The sequence below is a fragment of the Zootoca vivipara genome, chromosome 13, assembly GCF_963506605.1.
Source record: "Zootoca vivipara chromosome 13, rZooViv1.1, whole genome shotgun sequence".
NCBI lineage: Eukaryota > Metazoa > Chordata > Lepidosauria > Squamata > Lacertidae > Zootoca > Zootoca vivipara.
The window spans coordinates 45,186,958-45,201,012 of NC_083288.1; the positions used below are offsets into that span (position 1 = coordinate 45,186,958).

Genomic DNA, 14,055 nt, shown 5'->3' on the forward strand with positions numbered 1-14,055 from the left:
TTACCTGGGCAGCTAATAGGATTTCACTGGCCATTAGCTGTGTTCACTCAGACAATATGGGGAATGCTATCTTATACTATGTTGGTGCATAATAGAAATATGTTCATTTTCCAATGGTGTCTGTGGTGAACAAGAATCTTGGGTGATCTAAAGAATGTTTCTAGCTAATCAGTTTTCTTAAAGGTGGGCATTGGGGAAAGGGAATGTGGAATGAATCAACTTCCCCATACATATGGGGCTGGGGTTTGTTGTGAGGGTGCTGTTGGTTTTTCTGTATCTTTATTCTAGATATTGTTGTGATTTATATGGAAATTATTCTATTTGGCTGGGTATTATTAAATGTTTGTGACTACTTTTGTTATGTTGTAGTTACATTTTTTAAAAAACGTAAGTTGCCTTGAGCATGGTTTTAACTGTGCAACAGTGGCATACACATAAAATCATGTATGTATATATGAAATTTTATTTGTATGCCACCTTTCCATAGTTCAAACCATGTTCGAGGCAACTTACAACTAGGGGGAAAACCCCACACAATTCTGACATAACAAAACGAGTCACAAAATACACAAAAACACATAACCAAATTAAACAATTTCAACATAATAAGAGCTAAAGTAAATATATTTTTTGGTATATCATTAACAGCAACAACGCCATAAACAAAACCCCATAAACAATACCCCAGCCTAAGAGTCCATTTAGCAGCCACAGTAGCTCAAGTCAGTCAGGGCCCTGTGCTCCCAGACCAAGTGGAAAAGGGAGATGGCCTTCCAAGATTCACGCTTCTGATGGGAATAAGCACCACCCATGGCAGAACTCAACAAACTTTTGCATGGACAGGCGGAGTCCCCCAAACCCCAGGCGACCCCCTGAGCAGAATAATGACGCAAGAAAATGTGCTATGGGATTCAAATTGGCCACAACTTTATTAAGATTCAGATGTAGGGAGACCTTGGCTCAGGCATTGGGCGTTATCCTCCCCAGTGCCCAGCCGGGGTTCTGGGAGGCTTCGGGGTTATCCAAATACATGGGGGTTGGGGCTGGCTCTGGAGAACATATGTTCAAGCAGAGAGAGCCCACCCCCCTGTTCGCCGCCACTGGAAGGGGGAAGCGATGACACCTATTGGTATGGTCAATGCTTCCCCCAATACGCCAATCTTGTCACCGCATGGGGGTGAGGTGTCTGCCTCATGCCCCTCCCTCTTGGAAAGTCACCAAAGAATTCTGCCCAAGGCCTGAAACCGCCAAAGTTGTGACGTATTGCTATGGGAAAGGCAAAACCTGCCAATGCAGGAAAATTCCTTTCCGGCCCATCAACAGCGACCTTGACGTAGCAGCACCTGTATACCTGTAGAAAAAGATTAACCTGCAAAAGAAACTTGAATGAGGGTGTGGAGGGTGGGAGAAGCTCTGGAGCCAGCTGGTGCTTGGAGGTAAGATTCAAATTCTATTGTGTGAGCTGGAAAGTCCCTCACCTTACCTGGCCATCCCCTGGCAACATCTCCCCAGGCAGGATTGGACGCTAGGCTGGGGTAGGCGGAGACCCCAGGCATCCTACCTGGGAAGGCGGTGCCAGCCCCAAACTACCAGGGAGTTGCATTATGGGATCAGGGGGCTGCGCGCGACCACTCAAAGGTCGCTCCCCATTTGATGTGTGAAGCGGTCATTCTCACCAAGTTCTCACCTGTTCAAGCTGTACAACTGCAGCAACACAATTGGTATCCATGCTCTTAACTTGGGGTGGCAGGAAGATGTAAAATCCTCAAGCAGGCTGAACCAATTTTCTTTGGCATCTTCATTACCCCTTCCCCCAACCTGGCTGCAACTCTTTTGGGCGACTGGCGAGAGTCAGCGGAGCAATGTGTGTAAATTTTAGTCTTATACAATAAGCTTTGTACACACACACTCACATACTTCTTTATACATCCAGAGAAGCAGGATGGATGGATTCATCCAGAGAAGCAAGATGAAGAGTCTGAGGACACATTCCCATTAGGCAAAAAACTCAATGTGCAAAGCAGGACAAATGAAGGGGTTTGTGGAGGTGGAGGTAGACGAGTACAGGACTTACTCCCTGGTAAATGTTACAGTAAGGGTGGGAACCTCAGGTCCCGGGACCAAATGCAATCTACCACCCACTTAAATCAAGTAAATAAATAAAAATACTTAACTAAAAGTAGAAATAATCAGAATATTTGAAACTGAAATGCTCACTGGAGTCACTCCCGTGACGTTGTAGCACATTCTAGGAATGCAACTAGCAACCTGACTGAGTGATAGGTGTGGCTTCCATGAACTGACCAATCGTGTTGCAGGTAGCTCAGTTCTGGAACAGGACAGGTGGGTGTCCTTTCTCCCTCCTCCACCCACGTCTCTAGGCCACACCCCCTTTCCCAAGCCACACCCCTGACCAGCCCTACTTCATACTCTCCCCTTGCCTGGTTGGAATGTGACAGGGAGCTCTGTTAATGCTCCTTGCTTGCCTGAATGGAGAATACAATGAGAGCCCTGCTGGTTCAGGCAGGCAGAGTTTCATCTAGTCCAGCATCCTGTTCTCACAGTGTCCACCCAGATGCCCATGGGAAATTTTCAAGGAGGGCCTGAGTGCAACAGCATTTCCCCCATCCTGTGCTTTCCAGCAGCTGGAATTAAGACTCATGTTGCTTCTGACGATTGCCGGAAGAAATATCAACAACCTCAGATATGCAGATGACACAACCTTGATGGCAGAAAGTGAGGAGGAGTTAAAGAACCTTTTAATGAGGGTGAAAGAGGAGAGTGCAAAATATGGTCTGAAGCTCAACATAAAAAAACAACCAAGATCATGGCCACTGGTCCCATCACCTTCTGGCAAATAGAAGGGGAAGAAATGGAGGCAGTGAGAGATTTTACTTTCTTTGGCTCCTTGATCACTGCAGATGGTGACAGCAGTCACAAAATTAAAAGACGCCTGCTTCTTGGGAGAAAAGCAATGACAAACCTAGACAGCATCTTAGAAAGCAGAGACATCACCTTGCCGACAAAGGTCCGTATAGTTAAAGCTATGGTTTTCCCAGTAGTGATGTACGGAAGTGAGAGCAGGACCATAAAGAAGGCTGATCGCCGAAGAATTGATGCTTTTGAATTATGGTGCTGGAGGAGACTCTTGAGAGTCCCATGGACTGCAAGAAGATCAAACCTATCCATTCTGAAGGAAATCAGCCCTGAGTGCTCACTGGAAGGACAGATCCTGAAGCTGAGGCTCCAATACTTTGGCCACTCATGAGAAGAGAAGACTCCCTGGGAAAGACCCTGATGTTGGGAAAGATGGAGGGCACAAGGAGAAGGGGACAACAGAGGATGAGATGGTTGGACAGTGTTCTCGAAGAGACAAACATGAGTTTGACCAAACTGCGGGAGGCAGTGGAAGACAGGAGTGCCTGGCGTGCTATGGTCCATGGGGTCATGAAAAGTCAGACACGACCAAACTACTAAACAACAACAACAACTGCTTCTGACAGTGGAGATAAAACATAGCCATCAGGGTTCGTGACCACTGATAACCTTATCCTCTATGAATCTCTCTAATCTAAAGTCATCAAAGTTGGAGTCTATCGTTGTGTCTTATGGGAGTGAGTTTCATGGCTTAAGCATGTACTGATGATGATGATGTTGATGATGATGATTACAATTTATATTTCACCCTTCATCAGAAGATCCCGGGGCAGTGTACCACATTAAAAACACATTACAGAGCATCAATGATTAAAGCATAATAAAAATCATAATGTCAGACAGCTTAATAGGGTATAGAGAGGCATACAAGCATGCGTAGAAATTAACTTATTGCACAATGGTAAAACTCACATGCATGGCTGTGTCTACTTTTGCTTCTGGCTCCACCCACAACTGGAGTATGGCCCCTGTAAACCCAGAGGGAATGTAGCTTTGGTATGTAAAAGTTCCCTCCCCTGTGTTTGCTAGGAAAATGAAGCTTCTGTCTCTCAACAGGGGGAATTAATGAAGCGATCCTGCTAGAATACCCAGAGGAAACTGTTCTGTTTGTCCTAGCTGGTTATGCCCTTGCCGATATCAGCAGCACAATGTTGCCGTGTCAGTTGGGTTGGGTGAAAGGAAGAGAGCAACGAGATTGCCCCCTTAATGGTGGGAGCATCCCTGATACTCCCTGGACATCAGCCAGGGGCCTCTCAGGCCCCCATGGAGCATATCCTTCCTCTAGAAGGCTGTGGTTTGGACTGTGCAAGTATATAGACTGGCGGACACTCAAGAACTGTGCCACACTGAAAGTAATGCCTACATACATCATCGCACTTCAGGTTTACAGGAGGTGAGAATATCTGAATGCAAAAGTTATGCTTCTATTAAGATATGCACATATCCTTCTGGGAAGCTCTCTAGCTGGTGGTTCATTACTCAAAGAGCATTGGGGAGCAGGTTCTGCTAGAACATCTCTTTCTGAATTTCAGTTGCTGGAAGCTACAGGAGAGAAGAGTGCTGTTGCAATCAGGTCTCATAGGCATCCAGTTGACCAGAATGCTGGACCAGATAGGCCTTTGGATGTTCTTATGTTTTAAAACAATTTTTGAAAAAGGAAATGAATCCAGACTAGCCGCAAGCTAGGTCAGTAGAAAGCAATGTTTGTTCCCATTGTATGCTTGTCCAGAAAATGTGCTGGGAGCTTGCAGCTGTGACAAAGGGAGGAAAGCGTCCCTCTCCAAAACTTCAGAGAATTTAATTCTTCTAAAATTGACTTTTATTTTACAACGCCCAATGCTTGAGCCAAGGTCTCCCTACATCTGAATCTTAATAAAATTGTGGCCAAATTTAATCCCATAGCAAGTTGTATTGAGTCATTATTCCACTTGGGGGTTGCCTGGGTTTTGGGGGACTCTGCCTGTCCACGCAAAATATTAAAATACAGTAATCCATCGAACATTAAAAGCTTCCCTAAACAGGGCTGCCTTCAGATGTCTTCTAGAAGTCTGGTAGTTGTTGTTCTCTTTGACATCTGTTGGGAGGGCATGTCTGAGTTTGAGGTTTGGTTGTTTTTTAAAAAATAGCCAAACGTCAAATTCTAGTCCTGCATCCTGATATAATGTTGGCCAAGTTGGTAGATGCCTAAGAGAAGCTGTAAACAAGGACTTCCGTGCAGCAGCACTTCTCCCTACTTGTGATTCCAAGTAACTGGAATTCAGAAGCATCCTTCCTCCAATAGTGAAGGTGAAACATAGTCATCAGGGTTAGCAATACATACCCATGGCAGTTAAAAGAGCAAAAGAAGGAGAGAGAGGAAGAGGGAGAAGGAATTGATAAAGAAAGAGACAGAGAAAATGAAACAAGCCTGACAATTATTTTATTTCATCATTTGAATGTCTAAATTACTATTCTTCCTGTTAGGAGCTGCAGGGCTCATACTGCCAACCTTTGTGTATATATGCAACTTCCCCTTGTGGTGAGCCAGTGCCACTGAACTGCATGTTGCAACTTGCATGTTTTCACATCCTTTAGTTATCCTTTGATCTTGTCTTACCCTTCCATTCAGATTACTCACTTTGTTCCTTGCCTCCTGTGCTATCAGATGGACCCTGCCAACCACACTGTGACGGTCTTTGTCCTGGGGGTGCTGCCAAACACAGCCGAACTCCCCCTTCTCTTCTTCCTCATCTTCTTGGCCATCTACATGCTTACTGTGCTGGGGAACCTCCTCATCCTGATCACCATCTTGTTAGAACCCCAACTCCATCGTCTCCCCATGTACTTCTTCCTCTGCCACCTCTCCTTCCTAGACACCTGTCTCTCCTCTGTCACAGTGCCCAAAGTCTTGGCGGGCTTCCTAAGGTCCAGCTACAGAACCATCTCCTTTGGAGGCTGCATCGTCCAGCTCTATACCTTCCACTTCTTGGCAAGCACCGAGTGCTTCCTTTACACTGTCATGGCTTATGACCGCTACCTTGCCATCTGCCGCCCGCTGAACTACAGTACACTCATGAACAGGAGGGTCTGCTCTGGTCTCACAGCTGGGACCTGGCTCACTGGGTCCTTTCATGCCGCTATCCATACCAGCCTGACGTTCCGTCTGCCCTACTGTGGTCCCAACCAAGTGGACTACTTCTTTTGTGACATACCACCAGTGCTCAAACTAGCCTGTGCTGACACATCGGTGAACCATGCCATCATACTAGCCAACATAGGCGCTGTGGCTGCCGGCTGCTTTGTGCTCATATGTACCTCCTATGCCTACATCACATCCGCCATTCTGAAAATCCGAACAACAGAGGGAAGGCGCCGTGCCTTCTCCACTTGCAGTGCTCACCTTACCGTGGTGCTGCTCTACTACGGCCCTCCAGTCTTTATATACTTGCGTCCATCTTCAAGTGCCTCCACCTATGGGACTCTAGCTGTATTCTACACCATCATCACTCCTATGTTGAACCCGTTCATATACACATTGCGGAACAAGGAAGTGAAAAGGGCGTTGAGGAAATCATTCAAGAGACATGTTGCTTCTCAGGAATGATAGGTTGGGCAGTCAGATTCCACAGGGCTCTGCATAAATTTAGAAGCAGATTTATTGGACTGCGATGGAAGAGGGGCTGGGGTACCATTTTCAACATGAGGGCCACAGTCCCATCTGTGCAACCTTCTTAGGGACACATTCCAGTGGTGGCATGACTAGGGGCAAAAACACGCAGAGCAACAGAACCTGAGTGGTCCAACGTTCATATAATATAGTAGGGAGTGATTTAAATGTTCTTCCTCTTACTCTCAGCTGTGGTATGCTTTCTCTCTTATAGGTGTTGCTAGGATCTGAACCAAAAGCCATATCAGAAACATCAGAGTGAGATTCCTGAGATGTGTATGTCCACAATTGCCTAATTTGAAGTCAGTTAAGTGGTCAAGCTTAAGGCTGCAATCACACAGCAGTATATTCCTATCCCCCTCACCAAACTACAGTTGTTGCAATGGTTTTTACAACAACCTATCTTCCTAGGGAATCCTGGGAACTGTAGCTTTTGTGAGAGGAACAGGGGTTAGAACCCTTAACAAACTACAACTCCCGGAATATATTGGGGGGGGAGGCATGACTGGTGTAAGTGGTATCATGGTGCTTTAAATGCATGGTGTCGGGGACTAGGCAGAGGAGGAATGGTGGAGACCACCTCCTCAGCCTGACCCTTCCAGGGAGGAGGAAGAGGAAGACAGTTTAGATCACGGGTTTCAAACTCAAGGTCCGCAGGCCAAATGCGGCCCGCCAGACCTCGTCATGTGGCCCGCCGAGCGCCCCGGCCAGCGGGACCCAGCAGCGGGACCTTGCTGCTGAAGCGCCGCGCCGACAAAGCACCGAAAAACAGCTGGGGCCTGGGGAGGGGGTAGAAAGGCGGCCGGAGCAGCGCTGCGTGGAGCGCCCCGAGCCACAGCAGGAGAAGGAAGAGGCAGCTTGCCGGGTCAGCGCCCGGCAGCACCATACGGAGAGTGCCGAGCCTCTGGGACGCAGCAGTGCTCTGTAGCACTTTGAATCCTCCTCCTCCTGCCATGGCTCGGTGCCTGGAAACGGCTGCTGTTGCTGCTGCTGAAGCACAGACAAAACACCCAGCAGCGCCGCGTGGAGGAGGATTCAAAGTGCTACAGAGCACTGCTGCGTCCCAGAGGCTCGGCACTCTCCGTACGGTGCTGCCGGGCACCGACCCGACAAGCCGCCTCCTCCTCCTCTTGCCTCACCTCCTCCTCCTCCTGCCGCGGCTCAGCCTCATGAACGTGAGCTCAGCAGCGGCTCAGCCTCATGAACGTGCAACTCTGAGGCTTTACGCACGTCTGCTAAAACGGACACCCGCTGCCTCACGCTGCACGGGAAATGCTTTTTGCCCCTGGGTCCCTTCGCGCTCTTTTCTGGCGCTGAATCAAGGCTTCCCTTTCTTTCTTCCTCTCTCTCATTCTTATTCTTTCTTTCCCTCTCCTTCCTTCCTTCTTTATCTCTGTCTTCTCTCCATCTTTCTTTTTCTTTCCTTCTTTATTCCCTTCCTTCTTTCCTACTCTTCTTTCTCTCCCCTCTTTCCTTCCTCTCTCCCTCCTGCTCCTTCCTTCCTTCCTTCCTTCCCATCTTTCTTCCTCTCCCTCATTCTTATTCTTTCTTTCCCTCTCTACTTCCTTCCTTCTTTCTCCCTTTCCATCTTTTCTCCCTCTTTCTTTTTCTTTCCTTCTTTATTCCCTTCCTTATTTCCTACTCTTCTTTCTCTCCCCTCTTTCCTTCCTTCCTTCCTTCCTTCCTTCCTTCCTTCCTTCCTTCCTTCCTTCCTTCCTTCCTTCCTTCCTTCCTCTCTCCCTCCCCTCCCCTCCCCTCCCTCTCCTTCTCTTCAGAAACATAGGATGCTGCTTTATACTTCTGGCCCTTAAACCCTGGAACCAGGAGAGCAGCTCCAGTGAGTCAACCTCAGCCAGTCCCTTTGGTGAAGGGTGGTGGCTCACTGGCAGAACATCTGTCCTGCATGCAGAAGGACCCCAGCATCTCCAGGTACCAGTAGCTCTGCAAAGCTCCTGCAGGAAACCCTAGCGAGCCTCCACCACCCAGTGCAGTTACAAAAAAAATCATTTTTCAATAAATTGTACAATAATATCTACTTGCCATTATTCTGACTATGTTTCTGCTTTCAGAGCTAGTTATTACTTACATTATTACAAAAAAACAGTAATAATTGAATGCAGTGACAATAATTTATGATAATAAAGAGTGGACACATAGTCCTACAGATACAACCGGCCCTTTGAGGGTGACCAAACTGCTGATGCAGCCCCCGATGAATTTGAGTTTGACACCCCTGGTTTAGATGTACAACCGGGAGGTCACAGCTCAGAGGTAGATGAGGGGAAAAGTTGGGAGATAATGGGAGAGGAGGGTGTGAGGCATCAGCTGACGGACACGGTGCCATTGGAAAGCCTTCCAGACCCCCCTCTCCCAGAACCCAGTGAGCCTTAAAAGTAGGAGAGCAAAGAGCTCAAAGACAGAGGGCATGTAGCAGCACCTGTAGAAGTGACGAATGAAGAAGTGGGAGAATCAGCACGTAGAGATTCAATCAGGACAACACATTTATTCCAGAGGCTGGGTTCTCTTGCCTCTTTCTGTAATTATTGAATAAAAAAGATGGTAAGAACCTTCCCGTGTATTTTATACTTCCCTTAATATTGCACATGCATGAAGCAACTGGATATATAAAATCTGATTCCTTTGGGAATAAAAATTGTCCAGCTCTACTAACCAGAACTTCTTCAAAATAGGTACAAAAACAATCAATGATACATCCAAATAATTCCATAAAGCATATTCTTATCCAAGCATAGGTTTCTCTTCTTAAATATATAACATAATTATGATCAGGGCAATAAATCAAAGCTCTGTCTCTTCCATAGCTTGCATCCAGCCTAAAGCTAAGCAGTTCCTGAAGAGGCTTTTTGACTGCCCAGGAACAAAAACCCAAGAGGCAACTCTGTTTCAAAATGGAGATTTGCAATTGAATACGTTAATCACATGTGTTTTAAGGTTAAACATTCATGTGAGAGCTAGCAGAGAACACCAACAGTTAATTATCAACTCAGTTAGAAGCTTAGAGAGCACTCTTCTAGCTTAGTATACTCCAATGGAATTTCCAATGTTAAACCCTTAGTAATAGACGTACAGGCAATTTCTATTTTAGTGTGAATTAAACAATTATCCTTAACAGAGTGTGTGTCACTTGTTCGGATATGCATCCTAGCTTGTTTAGCCCTGCATGGCACCTAATTTATAACACTTTCCTGCTTTCCACTCTGTTACGATTTGAGATATATAGTCTGAGTTTGATTCCTTCATCCAATGGCAGCCAGCTCAATCTAAACTATACATTTCAAGCAGTATGATACCACTTTAAACTGTCTTGCCTTCCTCCAAAGAATCCTGGGAACTCTAATTCCTTAAGGAACTGAGAGTTGGTAGGAAACCCCCTTTCCTCTCCCAGTTACAATTCTCAGTAGTCCATGAGAAGAGGGATTGTGTGTTAAACCACTCTGGGAATGGTAGCTTTCTGGGGGTAATAGGAGTCTTCTAGCAGAAAGATATGGATGTCTTGGACACCCCAGGTAGTGTGGTTGCTGACCTTGAGCCAAACATCCTGGAGAGTGAAGTCAAATGGGCCTTAGAAAGCACTGCTAATAACAAGGCCAGTGGAAGTGATGGTATTCCAGCTGAACTATTTAAAATTTTAAAAGATGATGCTGTTAAGGTGCTACACTCAATATGCCAGCAAGTTTGGAAAACTCAGCAGTGGCCAGAGGATTGGAGATCAGTCTACATCCCAATCCCAAAGAAGGGCAGTGCCAAAGAATGCTCCAACTACCACACAATTGTGCTCATTTCACATCCTAGCAAGGTCATGCTTAAAATTCTACAAGGCAGGCTTAAGCAGTATGTGGACCAAGAACTCCCAGAAGTGCAAGCTGGATTTCGAAGGGGCAGAGGAACCAGAGACCAAATAGCAAACATGCACTGGATTATGGAGAAAGCTAGAGAGTTCCAGAAAAACATCTACTTCTGCTTCATTGACTATGCAAAAGCCTTTGACTGTGTCGACCACAGCAAACTATGGCAAGTTCTTAAAGAAATGGGAGTGCCTGATCACCTCATCTGTCTCCTGAGAAATCTCTATGTGGGACAAGAAGCTACAGTTAGAACTGGACATGGAATAACTGATTGGTTCAAAATTGGGAAATGAGTACGACAAGGCTGTATATTGTCTCCCTGCTTATTTAACTGATATGCAGAATTCATCATGCAAAAGGCTGGACTGGATGAATCCCAAACTGAAATTAAGATTGCCGGGGGAAAATATCAACAACCTCAGATATGCAGATGACACAACCTTGATGGCAGAAAGTGAGGAGGACTTAAAATGAGGGTGAAAGAGGAGAGCACAAAATATGATCTGAAGTTCAACATCAAACAAACTAAGATAATGGCCACTGGTCCCATCACCTCCTGGCAAACAGAAGGGGAAGAAATGGAGGCAGTGAGAGATTTTACTTTATTGGGCTCCTTGATCACTGCAGATGGTGACAGCAGAGACAAAATTAAAAGACTCCTGCTTCTTGGGAGAAAAGCGATGACAAACCTAGACAGCATCTTAAAAAGCAGAGATCACCTTGCCAACAAAGGTCCGTATAGTTAAAGCTATGGTTTTCCCAGTAGTGATGCATGAAAGTGAGAGCTGGACCATAAAGAAGGCTGATCGCCGAAGAATTGATGCTTTTGAATTATGGTGCTGGAGGAGACTCTTGAGAGTCCCATGGACTGCAAGAAGATCAAACCTATCCATTCTGAAGGAAATCAGCCCTGAGTGCTCACTGGAAGGACAGGTCGTGAACCTGAGACTCCAATACTTTGGCCACCTCATGAGAAGAGAAGACTCCCTGGAAAAGACCCTGATGTTGGGAAAGATTGAGGGCACAAGGAGAAGCAGATGACAGAGGACGAGATGGTTGGACAGTGTTCTCGAAGCTACCAACATGAGTCTGACCAAACTGCAGGAGGCAGTGGAAGACAGGAGTGCCTGACATGCTCTGGTCCATGGGGTCACAAAGAGTCAGACACGACTAAACAACTAAACAACAACAGCAATGCTCAGCACCTTCAATAAAGTAGGAATACCATGGTTCTTTGGGTGAAGCCATGGCTGTTTAAAGTACTTTGATATCACTTTAAATGTATAGTGCAAATGAGGCCTTCATGTCCAACATCTGATTGAAACCAGCAGGGCCACTGTAGCGTAAGGAATGACAACCATGCCCTCTGGGTAATCTCAATTATTGAGGTAGGGAGATAAGAGCTCAGGGAGTTCTTAAGCTGTCCCAGACCCAACTTGCACAGGGCTCTATAAATTAAGAGCCTCACATAAGGAGCACTGTGGAATTTTGAGATTTCAAAACTGGTCTTCGGAAAACCAACAGCATATTCTATTGTTCCTGGTCTGGCGGGGGGGGGGGGCAAGCAGTTTTGCCAAGTATAATTCTGGATATAACCAAACCGCATCCTCTCATTTCAAGGTTCTATCATTTCAAATTGAGAGGAGGGGGAACAGGTGTTGAATGCTCCTCAGACCAGAGATGGGTTTAGGGAAACATGAACAGTTTTTCGCACTGGGCACAGAGCCTTGCGAGCGCCACAACTATGATGTAGAATGGAAGGGGAGAGGTGGAGGGGGGGCACACTGAATTTTGGCATCACTCAGGGTGTTGCTGAAATTTAAGGTGCCAAGATCTGCCTCTACTTAGCCCCACGAAGAGCTTGATGCACATGGATGGAAAGTTGCTGGCTAGACATTCTCCTTTAATGGTTAAAAAAAATATTATATGAGTGAGTGAAACCTTCAACATCAACCCCACCCACTGAAATGGGAGTTTTCCTCCCTGTCTCACCGTACTTGGGACCATCCAGTGAAGGAGGGAGCATTCCTGATATCCCCTGGGCATCAGCCAAAGGCCTCTCAGGCTCCTATGGAGCCTATCCTTCCCCCTGTGGTTTGGACTGTGCAAGTATATAGAATGGTGGGCACTCAAGAACTGTGCCACATTGAAAACAATGCCTACATTCATCACAGCACTGCAGCTTTACTGGAGGTGAGTGTACCTGAATGCAAAAGCTATGCTTCTATTAAGATATGCATGTATTCTCCTTCTGGGAAGCCCTCTAGATCAGTGATGGGCAACCTTTTGAGCTTGGTGTGTCAAAATTCGCCAAAAAACCGAGCATAACTCGGGTGGTGTGTACTTTGAGAAAAAACCCATAATTTTACGATATTTATAGTTTAAATATCAAAAGTGTATAATTGTAATATATAACTGTATTTCATAAACCAAAAACTAATTATTTAACCCAACCAAACCAAAAACCCCTTATTTATTACACAGTGCCCAGAGTTGTTGAGCTTTTGGGGGGAGCTGCTGACCAAAGTTTGGGAGGTTTTTTTGGGTGTGTGTGTGTGCAAAAGTTGCTTTGCTTTTTTGGGGGGGAGGCCCCAAAGCTTCTGCGCTTTTTTTGGGGGGGGGGAAGAGAACAGAAATAAATGGTGAATAATACCTTCACTGGAACTAACACGCAGCACCGACATCGTCTGCCAAAGCGCCAAAAAACCCAGCACAGAATGGATTAAAAAATGAACGCTGTTACACCCAATCATAGTCTGCCAAAGTGCCAGAAAAACAGCACAGAAAGGGTTAAAAACCAATCTCTGGCTACCAGCAACAACAACAACAAAAAGGATCCGGGTTTTAACAGCGGAGACAAGCTGTAGCGGAGACAAGCTGTAGGAGGAATGGGAAAACAAATGGGGGGAAAACAACAATAACAGCGCGAATGGGCTGGTGGGGCATGTGCCAGCAGTGAGGGCTCTGCGTGTCATGTCTGACATGCATGTCATAGGTTTGCCATCACTGCTCTAGATGATGGTTCAATACCTAAACAACCCTGGAGATCAGGTACTCCTAACAATATCTCTTCCTGAATTCCAGTTGCTGGAAGCTGCAGGAGAGAAGAGTGCTGTTGCACTCAGGTCCTGCTTGTGGCCTCCCCATAGCATACTCTCCAAGTTTTAGGTTATGAGACTATCATTTAAATGCAACACCTGTAGGCATTTCCACACACAGAGGGAACGTGTGAAGAGCAGAGGCTGAGACAAAGACAGAGAAAATGCAATGAGCCTGACCATTATTATTTTCTTTCTTCATTTGAACGACTAATTTACTTGTTAGGAGCTGCAGGGCTCAGACTGCCAGTCTTAGTATATATGTGCTGCTGTCCCATGTAGTGAGCCACTAAATTGCATGTTGCAACTGCTGCCTAGATAATTTAATATCCTCAAACCTTGGACTGAGCACACCCACCTGGCTGGGTCAAGAAGGAGAAGGCAGTCTGTTTCAGTTAAGAATTGTTCAAGGTCTGGGCATGTTGTTGCATCCTTCGGTTAACCTGTAATCCTGTCTTGCGCTTCGATTCTGATTGCTCGCTTTATTCTTTGCCTCCTGTGCTATCAG

The 14,055-nt window shown here is 46.0% G+C and overlaps 1 protein-coding gene across 1 annotated transcript; it reads left to right on the top strand.

Moving 5' to 3' along the window:
- The first annotated feature begins 5,581 nt into the window (after window positions 1-5,581).
- LOC118094990 (olfactory receptor 10S1-like) lies at window positions 5,582-6,520 on the top strand. The gene has a single exon (XM_035135820.1). The coding sequence runs from the start codon at window positions 5,582-5,584 to the stop codon at window positions 6,518-6,520; it is 939 nt and encodes a 312-aa protein (XP_034991711.1).
- The last annotated feature ends 7,535 nt before the right edge of the window (window positions 6,521-14,055 follow it).